Here is a 22,206-nt window from a genome sequence, read left to right as displayed (position 1 = left end):
GAGGGAGAGAGAGAGAGAGAGGGAGGGAGAGAGAGAGAGAGAGAGAGAGAGGGAGGGAGAGAGAGAGAGAGAATGTTGCATTGTCAGAGTAACATTATGTTTGCTTATTGATTTGCTGCAATAATGAGTTTGCAGAGCATTTTCTTGTTTGAGATGGTGCCATGTTAGAATCTCCATCTACTCTGCCTGTATTGAATTTGAATAAGAAACAAAACATCGCTAGGCCTACTCAGACAAGTCGCGCGAAGGAAATGGCTTGTTGAAATTGTTGTATTGTATTAAGTTTGCTCTTGAAGGTTATCTCAACACAATCATTAACCCTTCTCCTGTTATAACTCTCTAGTATTTCCTGTAGTCATTTTATCTTGAATAAATGAATGTGTATATACGCTTGACATTGGTAAATAAAAATGGTTGAGGACGTGAATCATTCATCAAACGGTTTATGTTCCAACATGTATACGAACGAATTAAAAAAAAATGTTTGATTAAAAACATGGAACGTCAAACTTTAACCTATACACACACACATACACACACACACACACACACACACACACACACACACACACACACACACACACACACATATATATATATATATATATATATATATATATATGAAAATGATCATGATGGTATTGATGGTATAGGGTAAATTATAATACTATGTGTAGTACTCAGATGTTTGGTTTAGTTCGATACAAGGTAAAGAATGGAGAAATTTTTACACCTTAAATGAAAAACAAAACGAAACAAAAAGCATTTATACAGCTGTAGGTATATCTCCAGGTACACGTACCTCTGAGACACTCTGTGATATGCCATAGTTACCGTGTAGTCGTTTCGTTTAGTTTAGACTGGAATCCTCTTCCTTTAAAATCTTTCCATTCCCGCCACTATGTGCACTAAGTACCTGGTATATGGGCGTAAATTACGCGCAGTGGGTAAGTTTAGGGGTTCTGCTTGAATCTATGTTTCTTGTATCTTTGAAAGGTCTACTTGCACACATCAATTCGGGTGAATATGATAATATTCGATGCATACATAATAATGATTGTATCTGCACTGTCTATGTGTGTATTATGTTCATGCACCTATACTCTTATATGTGCGTGCATTTCTAATTCTGTATTCTATTTTCATGTGCCATTCAATCTCTCTCTCTCTCTCCCTCTCTCTATCTATCTATCAATCTATCTACCTATCTATCTATCTATCTTATATCTATCTATAAATATCTATGTATCTGTCTATAATATATCTATCTATCTATCTATCTATCTATCTATCTATTTATCTGTCTATCTATACATATATATCTATCTATCTATTTTATACACTTACTGTAGCTGTTCATAAGGTTTCTCCCACTTAAAGATTTAATGAATTACATCGACACTTTAATCTCTGTTTTCTTCCCCTGAACTGTCATATATTCAACGCCATATATACCTTAAGATTGTTTCTATTAGTTTGCATTTGCTTACGTCAAAGACAGTGATCCCTACTTCTGTCTTGTTGCAAACAGTATTATGTGTAAATCAGTACCAGTTATGTTCCAAACTTCAATGTGTTCATTTTGTGTCATGTCTATAAGTAAGAGTGGAAATAAATGTCAATTTAATTCAATCTCACTCATTCTCGCAAACAACTCAATACCTTCTAGTGTGATGACCACACGTGGAATGATTTCTAAGCAGACAAGAAGCCTCGAGACAAACCCTTTAAGGAGCCGTCGGCAAATGTGACCGCTGATAACTTAACTGACGAAAAATTTTCAATACTTTGGTGAAAATCGATTCCAAAGAAAAAAGATGAAAAAAGACAAACAAACAGATATGTAGCTTGATTATTTGTGGTTTGTCCGAAACATTGACTGGATTTCATTTCCTGGGGCAATTCATGTTTTGTTTACCCCATTTTAGATTGCAAAGAATCCAGCCAGGAAAAAAAAATGTTCGGTTCTTGATTGTGGTATAAGAAAATGTATGTGGGGCCATCTTGAAAAACTTTGTCTCTTCGAAGAGGAAAATATTGACAATAGTTGCCTCTATTGAAATAAAAAAATCGAACGATTTGTAAATTTGTTTCACTATGTAGTCATCTTCAACACACCCAAACACATCTTGTGCATGCATCATGCATAGACCACAACGAACAGAGATAAACCGCTTTGAATTGTATGTTATGTTTCGAGCTCTCGGTTTAATAAAATCCAATATCAATATTCAATTCAATAAATACCTTGCTTTTTCTCACGCACCCTCTATACATCAATATGATTATGATAATGCTTGATTAACACATCTAACAAGATCAAAAAACATTTTGCTGTTTGAAAAAAAAAATCCATCTAACGAGTTACATAAGCTATCAATATTAAAATGAAAATAAAAAGAAAATATCGAAATTAAAACTGAACTATAAAATAATGTAATTTCCTGATGTTTAGCAAACTTGTAAAAACGGAATCATAAAATTCATCAAACAGAAAACAGACAACGTTTGATGATATCGGGAGTCTTACACAGTTTTCTGCGAAGTATACCGCAACGTCTAAAGGCAGGTAGGAAAATCTACCTCCCAAGCAAATATACACAACAAAGGAGAAAATAAGATTATGGACTAAACCAATCCAATCCCCAAGAACATATCAGATAGGGTGATGAGAAGGAACCCTCACACTTCTCTCTGTGACAATAGTTGTTGTTTTTTTCATGTAAAGACACTGGAATGTGATTCGAGCAAACATCAGATGCGAAAATGGTCTGATTTGATGACAAAGATGAGAGAAAAAATAGGTCCAGCAAGACAAAAGTATAAGTCCTTCAATGCGCATGCCATGGAGGAACATATTGGTGTGACGGGAGGGGGATTCTGCTTTAAACCAGGCTTTGGTTCTTGTTGGTTCTGTTTTAGTTTCATCTGAAAGAACGAGATCTGTTGACTAACATCAGGGAATTTAAAGTACAAAATACGAATCAGAAAGGTAAATTTTGCCGTGGCATGGTTTAATAATCTACTTCTTTCTTTATTAACCAATCTTTATCCCATGCTTCACCTTGTTGCAAGCTACTTAATTGCCTTCCCTACTTTGCTGGATATTATGTATTGTTGTGAAAAGACAAACATTTCGGTTTTTGACGCATTATTCAAGTTGCAGTTATGGGATTTTAGTTGCAATTATGGGTTTTAAGAAGATTATCAAAATATCCCTCTTCCACCACAGAGAGCTTACATAGAGATAAATCTGTTCAAATGCCAGTAGCTCGTCAGTTGACAATATTTGTGAATATAACTCTCAAGGAAATTGAACGAAGATTCGGTCAAAATGGTTTTGTGCTGCTAGTGTAAAATATACATGCATATTATGTAAGAAAAGGAACGCGATGAATACATTATAAATTCACATTCAAACGTTGATGCAATTGACAATCTTGCATATATTGCAATAAGGAGAAATGTAAAGTATACTGCATGAACCAAAAATTTAAAAAAAGAGACTGATAAAGTTTACATTGCCACATTCGCCACAAATGACGATATCTATATGAATACATTACTATGGCACTGCTTTACAGATTGCTACCTACAACAAACTCCAGCTACGATCGTGCAATAAGGGCAGATCTCGAGTCTGAAGTCAACTCAGACAACCACTTTCTTGTGCTGACATTATGGAGACAAGGTTCTTATGTCTCTTGCAGAATGTAGAGCAGCATTTCAGAGCATGTTAAACAGAAACTACGAGACGTTCAAAAAAAAAATGCGACACGGGCCAGTGAGTTCATTTGCGGTTTCCTCTACCACTAATGATCATACCGAGTTCGTCTGCGCTCAAGACGCCGTCGCCGTCAATGTCGCATGCTTTCAAAATTTTGTCGGCGAGGGCGCTTATCTCCTCATCAGTAGGCATCCTCTTCAAACGATCCTGTGCGTGCATAGGTGCAGAATATTAAAAGTCGTAGGGGTCGTAACGGGGGAAAATTTAGCGAGGATTCGTTTAATTTCACTCTTTGGCTAACACCAGATATCATGGAAATCAATGTTTGTTTGTTTTCTTTCCTTTTTAAATCAATTGAAGATTACCGTTGGTTTTAGAGTGTTGCTTGTTAAGTTTGTTTTTACTGATTTTTTTTAATCGTTGCTGTTTTTGGCAAATAACATAACAGTGCTCTAACGATACCGGATGGTATGACGATAATGTTAAACGTTTAATAGAACAATAAATTATTTTCATTTTTCAGAGAAAAGTACAACTCAATGAAAAAATGAACTGAAATAAAGGACTGAGCTGAAGTTAGAATAAATCTGATGTTAAATGTTAATATTAATATCATCATTATAGAATTACATGGAGAATAAAGCGACGCTCAGATTTATGAAGAGAAGTACATGTACTTTGACTTGATATTAAACTGTAAGAAAAGTGAAACACAGTCAGCTATTTCAGCGTGAATTACAAGCATGAAATATAGCAAACCAGTGAAATTTCATGTTTAGTCAGTGACATTTTGCAAATCTCAGAATGGCATATTTGTTTAATGTTATTTGTAGGCATATCAAGAAACACGATCATGCCACAGTCACTGTCCGAATTCTTTGAATGAAAAGAGTGACACTGAATAAGTGCTGCTTCCGCTGTTAATTACAATGTTTATCGATACAGCACGTTGCATCAGAACAGAAACTCTTGGCCCTAAACACGACAAGAAAATAACAATGAGAACAACAAATTTCCATTTCTGTGGACTTTACCATAAAAAGGGACAATAATTATCTCAATCTGTCACCAGACAACAGGCGAGCTATATAAATAGTGAAAATAAATGAAAGCACTTGAGACATTGTACAATACAATATTCGATGACTTTTTTTGTGAAAGTTTACTCTCTTATCTTGTCGACAATATACACATTACGAAGAAAGCTGCTCAAGAAGTTTTATTTTTATTTTACCAAATAGGTTGTAAAATTACTGATGAGTGAAGTAATGGTTTAGCTTAATCTTTCCGATCCGTTTTGAATGATTTTCATTACTTCTCGCGATGAAAATTTACTACGTGCAGAAAGTCGCTTTGAAGTATTGAATTTGATATCTAAATAAAAACAAAAAACTAACTGTATTTGACACGAAACGTTTTAGTCAGCGTTCAAATGCAGTCGGGTCAATGCATAGTTTTCCAAATGTCTTCTTATCATAAGCTAATTTGAAATCACTTTCATAACAAAACCTGATTGGTTAGTAATCACCATAATATATAAAAGTCTAATGTAATAAATTTGAACAAACTACAGATTACTTTGTTTCTGGTTTGACAATTGCACGTATAGTGACGTGTCACTTGAAACTCTTAATCTAGACAATACAATCTACAGATTGGTATAATCTTTGTTGAGTTGAATTAATTCATAATTGTGATATGTAGGATTCGACAAGTGCAATACAATGTTAGGTTAGAGAGATACAGTTAATTATATGATAAATGCAATATAAATATTTGTACATGTGCTAGTAAAGTGATACATTTTTCAGTAATTCTACTATACATATTGGTTATGATAGAGTTCAATAATATGCAAGTTAATGTGAGTGCTAAAACCAGACCCAAAATTAACACGTCATATGCTATGCACATTTATTATACAAAGCAAAGACATGCATGCCAACAGCTTGTGCGCACGCGCGGGAACATTGCCACACGCGCAGAGCGCGGAAAACAATACTTCGTGACTCGCGCGCGCACAATCTAAAATATCATCGAGGGTATCATGTGACTGGGTCATGTGATAGTGTAGCTATGAATATCATCATTCTTGCGGTTCCTGGTCGTTATCACTGGGTTTGAAGAACATCTCGAGTTCGGATTTCTGGATGACCCCATCCTTGTTCTGATCACAGACTTTCATCAGTGAATTACAGCACTTCTCCAAGTCACTCATATTCACTTCCTGTGTTTGGTATGGAGGTATTAAAGGTTAAAAGTAACAATCACAAATGTAAGTAAGGAACAGTAGACCCAAACAGTGTTAGATGTATACACACTCACGAAACATCTTTAACATGCACGTTAGGTTGCATAATACAGTCAGTCGGACTTACAGTAACAAGATCAATGTTATGACAATTCAGTTTCACTGCAAATCAACTCATTTCAACATTTTGGATATCCCAAGAGAAAATACAAAATATGCTCAGGCCCTAGATGAATACTACACTGTCTTATGAATCATCCTCACCCTGTTTTACCGTCATAATGACATAACCAGTGTGAGGACATCATAATATGATTTATGTTCCACTGTTTTTTAAATATCCTTAAGGTGTGTGCGTTGTTTTTTTTTTTTTTTTGAATTATGATAACTGGGCGAATACATGCAATGAGTCAGCATACATGGTTATTTTCGCTCATTTTTCGTGTGTCAAATAGACTGAGAATAACACTGTCTATGGTTAAAAAAAAACACAAATCTAAAATTACGTCAACTCTGAAAATTATCAATGTACAGAATTAATGTCTTTTGATAGAAGGAAATGATAATAATGGCCAAGAATAAAAATGATGCATTCGTGGTCTGTCGACAAGAAAGTTTTCTTCATGGGCACCCGGAAAGAATTGTGGAAGATTAACCCTAAAAAAGATGGAGTAAAAATGTCGTAGGGGTGGAATTGGCCAAACATTTGTGTTGAACGTAAAGCGATTTACTTGTGTAAGACTGAATGATGAAAAATTGAAATTTGAAAACTTCGTTTCGTTACTACAACATCGCTGTTACCCCCCGCCCCCACACGAGAAATGAGAGGTGGCGCCCTAGCAAGTCACCCGTCCTCGTATTACAGTATGTTCCTTGTAATGTTAATGTCAATGTTATTAATGTTACTGTTACTGTTAGGAATGTTAATCGATATTCATGTGTACATATGTCAGTATTGCATGCGTACAAAATGATATGTAGCCATTTGCAAAGGCAGCTCACCATTGGGCTCGCATACAGCGAGCAGTGGACTCACACGCACACAGCAATCGGCTCGCTACTCTCGCATTGCTCTTTGTGTGCGTATGCTGTTATAGCGAGCTGCCTTTGCAAAAGGCCAACAAATATGACACTCCGAGAAGAGAAATTGATAAAGAGTTGTTAATGTAATAGTTCGATCACCTCTTGCCCTTCATGTTCGCACATGTCCTTGAGAAATCCTTGAAGCTCGTCACCTTCGATTGTACCATTGTTGTCCTGCAAAACAACATTGGAGAAGTAGATGGGCATGATGCGTCACTGAAAGTTTGTTTCTTTGTTGTTGTTTTTTAAAGAAAGATAGGTAGATCATAGAAAAACTGACAGATTCGTCATTCAGTAGACATGACTATACATTGCTAAGTAAATCTTGTCTTAGTTACGGTATGACCTCAATTATGCACGAAGTATAAACACAGACACACACACACGACACTACATCTAATCTATCGATCTACCTATATATCCAAACATTTTTGGTCAATAAAGCATGAGCTTATTCGACTCAAATTTTCGGCGTCTGTACGTCTTCTTCACAAGTCTTGTCAAAGACTCTGGATTGGCCTAAAATGCATTACCAGTTTGTTTCTTCATATCTATCTATATCTATATTACATATCTATATCTATATCTATGTATATGTATATTATATATATATATATATATATATATATATATATATATATATATATATGTATATATTCATTTGTTTATTTATTCATATATACATGTATACATCACTGACATTAAAATGGCAATCGATTTTCTGTGACATGGCATTTTTAGCAAGCTGTTTCGACGTCACCAATGACACAAACCTAATGATATGAACACAAAAGGACAGCTCACCTTGTCGTAGTAGCTGAAAATGCGCTCGAATTCTGCCCGAGTGATAGTCCTGTGGCCCTGAATAGATAAATGGAAGACATGACATAATCATAAATGTTGGTCCTTATTGATACACAGAGCTCATTTGTAGACGGGTGCAAGATGAAGTCAAAATGCATATTGTGCTTGGTAATTTGTAATTTAGTACGTAAATGTATACGAGGCAGGACAGATAAAGCCTTGTAAGTTATGATGAGAATGGTGTATTACAAACACTCTGAACTACTACTTCCGTCTACGGTAAACCAAAATATACCAACACAATTGATCTTCATAATATATAGGATAAGACACACGTTACACATAACGTGAGCAGTAGATTCTGATGGCAAAGCAATTTGGTGACATTAATTATTTATCACTGCTGCGTAGAGTGACGCAGTCCCGTTGATAGGTCTGAATAATGCAAACCAAAGCAATATAAGCAAACAGCACCATTCCTATAGTTGCTTCAGAAATTACGTATCAAAATTTCCACCTATATTGTCCATGAAACTGTGAAGTGTGCAATGTGATATACTTTTTGGAAACCAACAGAACAAAACGCTTCGGGCTGAAGTACATCTACTTTCTTACATAATAATTTTGATCACCATAAGGGATTATGCAATCGGTCAAAGCGAGAGCCGTCGTATAGGGATCGTGGAATACTGGCTCATATTGATATTTAATGGAGATTATAAAGCAACTCATGGCAGATTGGAATCGTTTTAAAAAAAATAACTCGAATCTTTCTTGACATCGCATCATGACGTCGACACAAATTGATTTCGCCTAATAGTCGCAGCTGGGAAGTGCATAACGGCAGATGTGCGTGCGTGACATGCGCATGCTTTCTAAATCTGCAACAGGTTCCCCATGGGAACAAAACTTTGCTTATACAAGGAAAGAAAGATCATAAGAATCAAAGGGATAAGCAGATAAATGCATGGAAGCAAGGGGAACATGCAACCTGAAACGGAAGAACAAAAGATAAAGTGGCACGGACATGCATATTACTCGGTGAGATCTTGAGGGTGAAAAGGAACAGGCGAAGGCTGCGTGGTGCGCGACTGACGTATGCTTCCTGGAGATTGGCTACACGCTGGGGAGGGGCGGAGTATATCGTTTGCATGCACTATATCGAGCGAGGAAATGTATACTACACAGCAATCAAAACCTAAACACACACAGTATAAGAGAATGACATGCTTCTATACTCTATAAGGAAAACAAACGAGAGAAAGTATATAAGTCATAGAAAAAAAAGACAAAACACACTTGCTTTTTTTATCATTACATGCACTTTCTGACGAAAAGTCTTCACTGAGAAAAAAAAATACTAGTCAATCAACATGACCTTGCAGACCTCTTGATTAAAACAATTTCAATGTTCAATTAAATGAGGAACGCTAACTTTTATCTTAGGATATCTACGTCACATTAATTTAAGATTTTGACGCATGTTTCTGTTGACGATTTAATAGCGAAACCATTACAGAGAACTCAACGAACCAACTTTTTCGCCTTCTCACGTTCACATTCCGCACACTCAATTTGAACCTTTTTGTCACAAATGAGATATACGTAATTTAAAAGACTCCAAAGTCACGGTGTACGGAATGGTCCTATTTGATGAACCGATAAAAAAGAAAGAATGAAGGAAAACATCTCTGCGAGCAAATCACAAATTTTGTGAGGTCTCTTATCCCCTCACTGACAGCGGACAGATCATCATGGTCATTTAAGAAAGAGAAAGCCCTGAAAAATCCTTCAACCTTCAAAATAAACCAAATAAAACATAAAATATAACTGGACGGAAAATAGAAGCAAGCACTTCGAAACGTGGGCAGATTAAAAGCAAATGCACCCGTTTATTTTTTGGTTTCTTGAATGAATAACTTGCTGATAAGACGTCCTACTTACTTTCTTTCTTGGCCATAGCGATCCCTGGTTTGTTAGTTGATAGACGCGATAAAACAAAACAACGTGCAGATATAAATATACATTTGGCGGATATATCAGTAAACAAATCATTTCAACAGATCTTAGAAGTGAGGAACAATTGTTCTTTGAAGTTTACTTTTTGTCAAGTGGTTTGGGTTAGGGTTTTATGACCATGTAATATCTCAATAATTTTTTTAAAGATTAGAAAATATAAACTTGCTTGGATAAGAGAAGATGTTTGGTATCAAACAATTTCAAGTTCATTGCAGGATTATCCAAGATAATTGGATCAGAGAACAACTCCTCACTTGAAATCAAATGAAAAACTATAATGTACTCTTCAAAATAATTGTCCACTGGCGATACAGATAATTACATGCAGCGCTTGAGATTTCTTTCCAAAAGTTACCGATATTCCTTTCCAAGTAGCGTCTGGCTTTCCGGTGATTATCTTGGTGAAAGAAATCATTTTGTGTGTGTGTCATAAAAGAAACAGCTTATTCGATTCACAAATACTTGAGATTCTTGAAAGTGGCGTTTCATTTAAAAAATAAATGTATAAAATCAGCATCCAGTGTTACAGTGGACGATTACTTATCAAAAACCAACGCACTATCTGGATGTTTTTGCTATTTGCAACGGAGCAAAGACTCTCGTTGCAAAACCTTGAGTGTTGTGTATGGATTAATGAAACGAACAATGAGTTCAGGGACAGATTTTTTAACTAAAAATTCTTACTATAGGCCTACATAGTCTGACTGCGGAAAGAAAGATCAAAGAGAACGATTACACAAAAAGAGTTCATGACTGCAGGAGCGGTTGAACAAATAAAATGAATTGAATTTGGACATCCGCTGAAATTTCGATTCTGCACCTGAAAGAAAAAAGGATAAGAAAGAAACCAGCTCTCTCAGCGGAATACAATGATTTTGGAAATAGAATCTGATTTGAGTTAACTTGAAATTTAAGGGCAAAAACGGTACGGATTGTTCAATTCATATACTATCGGGTTCGGTCCCGCGTGAAGGCTAAAACTATTTCGAGATTAGATTAGATCATGAACAAGTCCGATTCTGGAGTTGATGTTGGAAGCCGTTGACTCTGAAAATACAGCAGGGTCCGCAGAACGATCATAGTGATTGTGTGTGTAAGTGTGTGAGTGTGTATGGGTGGGGGGGGGGGGGGGGACTCCAGAGGAGGTGTTAGGGGTAATGATCGTGGTTGGGTCAATGGTGGTCCTTGTTTTTCTTTCTTTCTTTCTTTCTTTTTTGAAGAGCCAAAATCATGTGTCTGTACGCACACTCCCCATCAGTGGTTCCACTGTCCCTATACGGGGATGAGAGTTATTGAAAATGGAAATTGCAAATTGAGTTACACATACTGTAAGAATAATCAGTCAATGGCACACATCAGAAAATTTCACTTTATAGGGAACTTTCTAATGTGCGAACAAAGACTGATGATGAATACTGTAAGTGAGAGAGAGAGAGGGAAAGAGAGAGAGAGATGAGGGTGGACTTCATTCGGCACTGAAGATGAACATTAGTTAATTACAAGATGTGTATGTACTAATTAGGTATTGAGATTAATTGAAATACATGATTCATGGAAGCCGCGGGAGTAGCCACAGGCTCCCTCACTGATAGCATCATGCCGAGTGCTAGTCTCGCAAACTAAACATTCTTCTTTGATGCTCTGTCAGATCACTGTGCTCGACCTCGACTCCGAGAAGGGGAGGACGTCGCCACCTGCCCCCGTTTCTCAGCCAGCGAAGGTCTAAACGAACAGGATAGGCAGATCGTGTATGAGGACAGCACGACATCTATTCCTCCAAATACATGGCAACAGACGAGAAAGACTCAGTGTTCTGCCGGAGCAATAACCATCATGTTGGGAAAGCTTGACCAGTGATGTCATAGGAAGAAAGCACTCGTGGCACTGCCAAGGTCAACACTTGACCGTTTATAGAAACCGGAGTAGAAACAATGATGTTGGGAAAGCTTGACCAGTGACGTCACAGGAAGAAAGCATTCGTGGCACTGCCAAAGTTCACACTTGACCGTTTATAGAAACATTTCAGAATGAAGATACTAATGCTTGATCCTTTCGATCTGGACAAGGTGAATCGTTTAATCTAGCACTTATGGAAATGAGATTCTCCTTATGGGATCGACAGTATTGCTATTGACTGGATACCTCCACATTATGTAGCAAAATGATCTTTTGATACCGTCTCGAAGAATTTGTTTGAAATTTCATTGACACTCCATACATTACTGGAACTTCTTTTTTATGATGTTCTGTCGAAAAAAAGATCAAACAAGCATCAAAGCGAAACAGATTGAATCCCATAGAAGTCAAAAAGCCCAGATGCTTCAGGTGATGAAGTATCTACATATAACCAATCGGAAGAAAATAATATAAACTGGAACACCTTATTTGATGGGGAATAGAAGATGGTGTGGCCAAGCGTGACTTGGTCACATCAGGAAAGTCATACGGTCATGGAGATAAACCAACATGCGGCGGTGAACATGGAGTTTGAAGAGTTTAAACCACAAATTGCATGGCATGTTTTCCAATCTCTAGTTATATTCAATATAAATTAGATGAAATATGAACTTACTCGTCCCACATCTAACAGGGAAAAAAATAATTTTGAACTGTTATGCTTGAGGTATTTGCGAATTCTGAATGGGGCATTATGTTGTTAAGTATCAGCCAAACATGTGTAAAACAATCACATTTTTGCAAGGATTGCGTATGACGCAAGTTTATAATGTCTTGTTGGGAGATATCTTTCCGCAGCTCTGATTGTACATATATAGAAAAAATGACAATAAAAAGTGATATTATTTCGTGTACTGCGCATCACCAGGAACCTGGGGACTGCAAGGTTTAAGGCAAGCGTAAATATTGAAAACTTTCTTTTCACCACATTGATCAGGGATTCATTTCATATTGGCAACATGAAATGATTGCAAGTGATTTTTTACATTCATAATGTTGGAATCTGTATGTAATTTTTTCAATGTGTCGAAAACATACCAATGAAAATTTTCTCTTTATGTATACCATGATGTTCATGTTATGCGAGTCCACTTTTAATGTAATCAGATAGAAGATGTCGCTGCCATGTTCGTCCCCTTGCCACGAGCTACATCCAGGCTCTATAGCTTTTTGTCACGTAGCGCTTAGAGACATTTTATGTGATAATGCGCTAAATAAATATTGTGAATTATTATTACTATTAGTTTTATAGCCATCATAACTTTGACACTGACATTTTCAGCTCAGTTGAAACTGAGATATTCACGCATCTTAGACTTAAAAAAAGTGACGGCTTGAAAAAAAAAATACACTGTTTGCTCGCAATACTGTACCTCGAACTGCTTCAAGAAGTTTTCCTTGGTTGGGAGCAATCTAGGTAAGACAGAAAAAAGCAGATGGAAGGGTATAGAATTAAAAAGAATATACATTTGAAATGTCTTACATTAGGTAGTGATCAGATAGTTATATTAATATATGTATGAAATCAATACACATACTATATTTATGTGCACCGCAAGGATATCGTTATACTATACTCTGAAAGTCTTGCTAGATTACGTAATTTTAGGAGTATTTTTTTTTATCGTGGAATAATTTCCTATATAGAATATCAAATGATCCAACATGACTGTGTATGCCAAATGTTACTGAAAACAGGTGTCCCGGAGCTCTAGATCCGGTGAATAATTCAAATGGACCACGAGTCTTCGCATTTCCCACTGCACCCTCCTTTACTTAATTTGTTCCGACAGTCATGACACTGGGCTGTACATAGGAAGAACATTCTAAACTACCTATAACATTCCTCGCGAGAAGCAACGTGTTTGTGTTAGACTTGCTCAATATAATATTTCCATAGATCTTCGACATGTACATTATCATATAATCGTTTTAGAGAAAATTCTGTGGATGAATAAAAAAGATCATCTTTTATGTTGGACCCTATAAGCCTATCTATCTGAAATTTGATCTTCCTATTTACAGTGTATAGTTCAAATGTATATTCATTCAGCCACTACATCTTTGTATCATGCTATAGATATATATCTATATATTCAAGCATACGATTTTATGTTTCTAATACAGATTTCACACTGAATTATCATCAAGATCGGTCTTACGGATGTTGTTCTTACTTTGCCATCTCTGTCAGTTCAAGTTTTCCATCATTGTTGGCGTCAAACAGCTTGAGCTAAGCAAAGGAAGGAGAAGAGAAAAGTACATCACTTGATAGGAAATACAATATACATAATTTCTCTGTACACTTATACTACTGTATAGTTTACAATTGTCAGACTAAATTATATCACCTAATTATGCAATGATACATCCAATACTGTGTGACCATATATATATATATATATATATATATATATATATATATATATATATGTTGTATATTTTAATTTGTTTGTGTATAAATGTATCTTTGGTAAATTCGTTTGTGAGTACGTAACTGTAACTGAGTGTGTATTTTTTTTACAATGTATGATGTATTTACATGTTTTTCTGCATTGTCCTTTGTCTTTGCCTTGTGCCTCCTGTTCAATCCAGGAGACAACCTAGGCATTTCATGTTACATTGTTTATTGATATAATAAAGAATGCTGAACAACAATTATATATATATATATATATATATATATATATATATATATATACATATATATATGATATATATATATATATATAATATATTCACAGTACGTATTCTTGAGTCCAGATTTTGTATAACGTGTATATACGCATATTCGCACATCAACGTAAATAGGCCTATAAAAGATACGCATGTCACGCTGATACACATTTTTATATACATTAAAGTATATCATATTCACATACCATTGTATAGATATTATATCATACAAGTGCATAATATTCATATAAGGAGGGGAAAGGGAAGAGAGCAATGATATGCACATAAAATCAAACGTGAACTTTTAAAAAAGATCATTTAAGATAGTAAAATGTTTATATTTATGTGTAAAAATTCCTTTAAGCAACTCCTTAAAACATATCTGTTTAATTCTCAATTGTGAATGAAGTATGATTGTTATAATTTGAGTTGTTTTGTGCACATTACCGCATATTTTGTATATGTTGGGTTTTTTCTTATGTTCTGAGATCAAATTCGTTATGTATAGTAAAGCATTTTGTTTGTGTTTGTATTTCATTTGCTCTGATAAGTTATCGTATTTGATTATTGTATGGTTGTATTATGTACTGGTCAGGCTGGCTATGTAAGAGCGTCATGAGCATCATTCTTGATGGACTTCAGCGCATTATAAGAGGCAACTATTGTTATTATCATTATTATTATTATTATTATTATTATTATTATTATTATTATTATCATTATTATTATTATTATTATTATTATCATTAATATTATTATTATTATTATTATTATTATTATCATTATTATTATTATTATTATTAAAACGTTTGATGACAAGGCGATGATAATGCCATACGTTGATACTCACTATCGTTTGGGTGTACTCCTCTAGTTTCTCTGGTGTGACCATGTTCTCAGCTGGGATATCCCCCGACTCTTTGCCTTGAATTATTAAGGTCTTGATGAAGTTCTGTGGAGACAACACGCAGCGAAACAACGTTTTCACAATACGGATATCGCTGAAGTGGTGGAAAGTTGCATGTTAAGGTCACGCAAAGCTAAAAGAAAAAAAAGATAATAAAACTAGCAGATTTGATAATGATTATCGTTGGTCAATACTTCCTACATTTATAATCGCAAGGTGTCAGTTCGGGATTACTTTGGTTGATTACCTCTAGCGTTTTAGTTAATTCGAACATATTTCCTCATTAAACGTAATTAGTTATTAACATCTCCTACTTCAACTATAGCACAATGATTAGTTAGTCGTTTTCACTGTTCTTATCACGATCATTATCATTATCATCATTGTTATTTGTTATTATGGCGACATGAATCTTACCAGCTTCAAGTATAGTAATTTTCTATCCAAATTGATTTTGTACATGCGATGATGGTTGTTAATAGACTTCAGGGTTTGATCAAACTGAGGTAATCTTCATTAGGAATGACCATGATTGGTTAAACTATACTACTGTTCAATAATTTTCAGCTGATCACGTCAATAAATCTTTAAGAAGTATAATGCTTTGAGCAATTATTTAATGAGAATGCATACTGGCATATACATTTCTGAAATCAGTCGTGTAAGTGACAACATACAACATAGAGCAACCAACCTCCTTGGAGCAGCATAGAGTGACAACATACATCAATGAAGTTTCGAAAACACGAAATTGTGTAGATTTGATATGATTAAAGGGACTGGGGATGAGTGTTGGAACCCAAAATGCAAAAGTGCTATTTCATGAAGTGAAACAGGCAAAAACAAGGACCAATGTCTATGAAAGGACTAAGCAATGAAAAAGAATCGATGAAAAATACGGCATTATGAAGATATCTATGATTTTTTTGAAGAGCGTTACATGTAACGCTTGTCAAAATCACGGGGGGTCGGCTTAGAGGCTCTCCGTTCAAGTGTTGTTTTTGCCTCCCTCTTTTGTCCGATTTTGGCACAGCGTTAATGTATTGCCTTCTCCTCGGCGAAAAGCAAGCCCAAGATATCGCCCCTATTGCGAGGCGAAACCCGGGTGCCTGTTCACTGGCTAGCGAGCGTTATCGGTGCATTTCCCGGGATCCGCCCGGCAGCTAGCTAGCACGGGTCCGCTTGAACTCTGATCTGCTGGCTGCGTATAAATACCATCCACACTAACAATGGAGCCGCAGGAGGAGAGCGAGAGATCTGTCTCCAAGAAGAGGAAGACCATGAAAACCAGTACTAGTGACAGAGTATGGAGATTGTGACAGAAAAATAAAATGTAGAGTTCCAATTCCCCTCAAGACACTAGAAGATAAGGGGCTGAACGACAGAGATGTCATTTCACTTCGGCTGGATCGGTAATAAATTTGTGAAACTCGGAAGACCTCATGGGGAGTTCAGTGTGAGTAGGACCTAAACAACTGTTACAGTGTTAGTGTTGTTAGTGTAACATTAATTGATAGAGATGTCACTTAGAGGATCTACACACACTATTGGCCTACTATTTAGTAATACTGATAGTAGGCCTAGATTAGTAATTTTGTTAGGTGTCCTATCCCCTATGCCACACCCTAACATTTTTCTATTAAACTAAAAGATATACTTATATAGGCCTATCAGAGTTTGCCTGAGATTTTACTCACATATGTGGAGAAAGGCTACATGCAGATTCACAAAAAGGTGTATTCAGAATGCGATTGAGGTATGGTAGGTATCCTAGACCTATGTATTTTGAGACCCATAATTTTAAATGACGTGAAAGTAGAATAGGGCAACATAATCCAGAATACGGTAAAATAGGAATTCGCGTATCTACATGCAAAACACTTTATTAGCGTGCCATTTCTTAATGTGAACAGCGATTTATGTGTAATTAATAGAGAAGCACATTTCAAAAAGGAGAAATGTTGAGCCAAATTTGGGATGTCATTCATAGGCAAAAAAATTTCCAGTTATGGTAACTATACACAGCCCAGTCGCTGTACGTACGTAGCGACAGGATTCGCACAGTGTACTTACAGCGTGTGGTCGGGCTACAGCTATAAAATGGCAGAGAAAAAGGGCCTCGGACTAGGAGTGGTAGACGCTTTAAGTACGCTGTACGAATCCTGTCGCTATGTACCTACGTACAGCAACTGGGCTGTGTATAGTTACCATAACTGGAAATTTTTTTGCCTATGAATGACATCCCAAATTTGGCTCAACATTTCTCCTTTTTGAAATGTGCTTCTCTATTAATTACACATAAATCGCTGTTCACAGTGAGAAATGGCACGCTATTTGTGTTTTGCATGAAAATATGCGAATTCCTATTTTACCGTATTCTGGATTATGTTGCCCTATTCTACCTTCATGTCAAATTATGGGTCTCAAAATGTCGAAATAAGAAAGTTACGACACTCATCAGAACTGACGTTTGTTACAAATTGGCGATAGGCGAGAAATCCAATTTTACGAAACGACACTGAATGAATGAAAGTGTCAGCGAATCTGGTAACTCTCGGTTTTTACAAAATACTTTGTGGAGACTCAACTGTGTATATGTTGTCATCACAGCTATGATCGGACCAAAAACGTGAATTCACATGTTTGGTGCGGTACCTTGTTATTGTCTCCGGTACACATGGCATTGCAAAAATGTTGATTGAAGTGTATCTATTGTGCGTACATAAGTGGCTAATGGCGTATATGCATTGTAGCGCAGTTCACTCAGTCTCTATAGTGTAGTGGTTAATGGTGTATGCTTTGTAGCACAGTAGGTGCTAATTGTTGAGAAAGGTCTGTCAGATATTATTGTGGGTATCTTTTGTAGGGCAACAGCCAGCATCGCATTCAGGGACCATCCTCACTAGGCAGCTCAGTGAAGCCAGTGACAGCCCCTCTGGTCAGTTGAGACCAGCCCTCCTAGCTAACCAGCTTGATGAAGCCAGTGACATTCCCTCTCGTCAGTTTCGACCAGCTACAATGTAGCCTATACCCGGCTTGGTGAAGCCAGTGATGTCCCCTCTCATCAGTCGAGACCAGCCCTCCCAGCTTGATGAAGCCAGTGACATCCCCTCTTGCCCATTGAGACCAGCCCTTCCGTCGGTACAAAAGGTTTGTACAAACTAACTTTAATTACCTGGTACTATTTTAATACACCTAGATCCAACAACTGTTTTGAACCTGCAAATGAAAGTTAATGTTGATATTTAGTACACAAAACATCAATAAATTGTTAGATAACTCTGTGTTCTCAAACGATGCTGTTCTTATTCTTGCTGTAATTTAACTTATAACATTTTTTTTTTTTAACCCAAAGCTGTGGTAGTGGTTAATAAGATTATGGTTGTCTTGATCATTACTTTTAGGGTTACAAGTTACATAGTTTGTACATTGCAGCCACATATAGGCCTACTATATGATTGTATGTGGAATTATACAGACCCCCAAATCCCTTGCATGTGGCTGGATTGAAAGACATCATAGGCCCGATGTGAGGTTGTATACACAACATATAAATAAATAGGGCCTACTTTGTAGATGGGTAATTCCATGAAGTTGGGGCAGTGTCCATGTATGTAGCATCGTGATATTGACAAAATACATGTCAGCATAACTCAATATCAATTATGCTATACATTTATTGTTTGTAGGCTTTACATTTGCATTGAGGCCACACATTTTCCTGGAAATTTTGTGCCATTCAGACTCAATTTTAATGAAGTTATTAAACAATATGTAACACTGTGTCCTGGAGCATCGTGACGTGTCCACGTAGCATCGTGATATTTTAAAATTTGGTCCAAAGAGACAAATTATGGCAATGAGCTTGACCAAAATTTGATGCAATATGCATATTTACAAGGTATGAATAAGATAGCTAAATATCTCAAATTTCCTGTACACAGTTTCAATTTTAAAAGAAAATTACAAAATGTATCACGATGCTATGCGGTGTCCTTTTTTGTGTAAAACTGTGGAAAGGAGAGTTAAGATATTTAGCTATCTGACTAATCTAGTAATTATGCATATTATATCAAATTTTGGTCAAGCTAATTGCCTTAATTTGTCTTTTAGGACCAAATGTTTACTATCACGATGCTACATGGACACGTCACGATGCTACAGGACACCATTACATATCGTTTTAATAATTTCATCAAAATTGAGTCGGAATGGCACAAAATTTCCAGGAAAATGTATGGTCTCAATACAACTGCAAAGCCTATAAACAATACATGTATAGCATAATTAGTATTGAGTTATGCTAAAATGTCACACTTCGTGCCCCAACTTCACAGAATTACCCAGATGCACAATGAGAGGCTGAGGTCATCCCGACGTCATGTGCAGTGTCAACTCATCAAAAATTTGGCTAGGGTCTCTGTAGGTCTTATTTTCCTTTTTGCTATTTAAGTTCTACAGTAGACAGTCTATTTCTAACATATTTCATGGAGTTTTCTCTGTTGCATGTATGTGAGCACTACAAGATAAAGCTACCTGGTAGACTCTACACTGAAATACATGGGATAGCAAGTTCTGTGACTAAATTTACAGATTGGTGAAGAACTAACGGGACTATCCTAATTGTAAGTCAGTGTTAATGCCTTTCATTGTGTCTGATATACAGATGAACTCCAGTCCAGATGCCCCTGTGAAATGGAAAAAGGACAAGTTCATGAATGCCGTTGCCTTCTCCAATTAGTTGTGGAGGAAAATGCTACTCTGAGGAAAGGACTTGGGTCAAATTGAAGTGGATCAAAACCTGGTGAGAGTGCTGACAGATATTGATTTTATCAGAGCCTGGGCAGATGTAAGGAGATAACAGGTTACTGTAAAAGTGGATATTTTAGCGCGACTAATTTTTTGCGGTCGGCGGGGTAAGAAGAGTTTCGCATGTTTATAGTTCCGCGGAATCAAGACATCAACTACTTGAACAAATGGCGAGCAAAAATATTCGCATGCTTTTATTTTTGTGCTAGTTTCGGCTTACGCGAAATGCGTGAAAATTTCAACCAACACCGCAAGAAATTTCCACTTTTACAGTAGATGATGAAGACGTCCCTTTGGCATGCATATTAGGGAATTTTTATGTAAATATCATAAATAAAATGAGCTATTTTCATTGGACTTTCAGCATATAACATAATTGCTTTCATCAGTACTAAACTTGTCATTGCTTGAATGATAGTCTTTAAAGAGAATATTTACTATGTGTATTACTGAATAGTTAATTGAGTCTATATGAGTAGTAAAATAATTTTTCATTGTAAATGTGTAGTAGTTACTTTATTACCAACATTCAGTCATTAGATGAGAGATCAATAGAATGTGCTTGTTGGCCTCTATTGCAGTGGAACAGCTAGCATCACATCCAAGTGCCATCACAGATATCCAGGTTGTTGAAGCCAGTGACACCCCCTCTCGCCAAATAAGACTGCCTCTTCTAGGCTACGCAGCTCGGTGAGACCTGTGACGTCCATCTCGCCAGTGGAAACCAGCCCTCTCTGCCACCAAGCTCAGTGAATCCAGTGACATCCCCTCTCATCAATCAGAACCAGCCCTCCCAACTACTTAGCTCCATGAAGCCAGTGACATCCCCTCTCATGTTCTTCTTTGTGGCTGGCAAATGTTTGAAAACTGAACTTGGATGACTTCAATATCATAATTATGTTGAGTGCATCCAAGTGATGGCAATGATAATAGCTCTGACACCAGTTCTTCCTGTAGGCCTACTGTCAATTTATGCCTTCATTGTGTATTATAGCAAAAGACATGTTAGTAATGAAAAAGCTGCACCTTTGTACCAGGATTGTTGGGGATTCTGATAAATGCACATTGAACATGAATAACATCAATTCCAATCATAGACTACATTCATGTGATGGCAGTGATAACTGATATGACACTACATTTATATCTCTGAACTCTCTATTTCTGTCTTTCCTGTGAGGTAACAACAAACATGTTAGTACTCAAATGTGTGAATCAGAATGAAACAGTGAATTGATTGCCTGGAAAATTTGTTCTTGCCCCATGTAGCAAGTAGGGAAAATAAATCCTGTAAACTCCTAAACTGCATGTGCGTTAAACTGTTACTGGAAACTGAAAGGGCTGCAATATCCAGGCACAAAGTGTTTTGTCCTTTTTTTTTTTCATTTGGTCTTTTTTCCCCCTGTGTTTCCCAGGTGTTTCAGAGGTGAAAAACTACAATTACTCCGTTACGATAAAATATTGCATCAGTGTTTTAAAGTGAACTTAAGCAGGGCTGTCATGCACAACAGTGTACATCACTGAAGGGCCTTTCACACATTTCATTATTGCTCTAATTATTATTATTATTGTTACTACTACTGTATAAGTGGTTTCTTTCGCGGTGGTTTTATTTTCGCGCTTTTCGCGCTTTGAGGTTGAACCGCGAATTAACATCACGCGAAAATGTTTTGAACTCGTGGCTTGTTACAACGCTATCATTACCGACCGCGAATTTAAACACACGCGAAAAAGTTGGCACAGATGGAAACCGCGAAAGTTTCTGTACGCGAAAGAGACCACTTTTACAGTACTATTGTTGTTGTTGCTAATTTTTTATTACTATCATCATCTTCATAATGATTATTATCCTCATCATTTATGTGATCACTGATATCATGCCATGTGTTACATTCAAGTGGCACAGCAGGTCCTACACAGTAGCATTGTCCATCAGCATTTTGGAAGACACTTTTTCAGCACAAAATTTTGTGA

The 22,206-nt window shown here is 36.5% G+C and overlaps 1 protein-coding gene and 1 long non-coding RNA gene across 4 annotated transcripts in view; one reads left to right on the top strand and one right to left on the bottom strand.

Annotated features, from left to right (window-relative positions):
• Positions 1–4,281: 4,281 nt before the first annotated feature.
• Positions 4,282–22,206, bottom strand: part of LOC139720994 (calbindin-32-like) — a 169,760-nt gene continuing 151,835 nt past the window's right edge. For 2 of the 3 annotated variants that reach the window (XM_071632326.1, XM_071632339.1), the window contains 7 exons: positions 15,367–15,468; positions 14,018–14,073; positions 13,214–13,253; positions 10,240–10,281; positions 7,866–7,922; positions 7,161–7,235; positions 4,282–5,954 (listed from right to left, as the gene is read on the bottom strand). In XM_071632326.1, coding sequence (XP_071488427.1) covers positions 5,814–5,954; positions 7,161–7,235; positions 7,866–7,922; positions 10,240–10,281; positions 13,214–13,253; positions 14,018–14,073; positions 15,367–15,468 — 513 coding nt within the window. In that variant the 3' untranslated portion in view covers positions 4,282–5,813. Of the gene's footprint in view, positions 5,955–7,160; positions 7,236–7,865; positions 7,923–9,809; positions 9,834–10,239; positions 10,282–13,213; positions 13,254–14,017; positions 14,074–15,366; positions 15,469–22,206 lie in introns of all 3 variants that reach the window. The other variant, XM_071632333.1, reaches the window with a different exon arrangement.
• Positions 16,739–21,794, top strand: LOC139721017 (uncharacterized). Its single transcript, XR_011710200.1, has 4 exons — positions 16,739–16,879; positions 18,290–18,573; positions 20,090–20,227; positions 20,814–21,794. It is a non-coding gene; the product is annotated as an uncharacterized lncRNA (long non-coding RNA).

This window comes from Diadema antillarum, unplaced genomic scaffold, assembly GCF_040938485.1.
Source record: "Diadema antillarum isolate AM-2024a unplaced genomic scaffold, OU_Dant_1.0 scf00000012, whole genome shotgun sequence".
In the NCBI taxonomy this organism is placed as follows: Eukaryota; Metazoa; Echinodermata; class Echinoidea; order Diadematoida; family Diadematidae; genus Diadema; species Diadema antillarum.
Note: the sequence above shows the minus strand (reverse complement) of the source record. Positions and strands in the feature narration are given on the sequence as shown.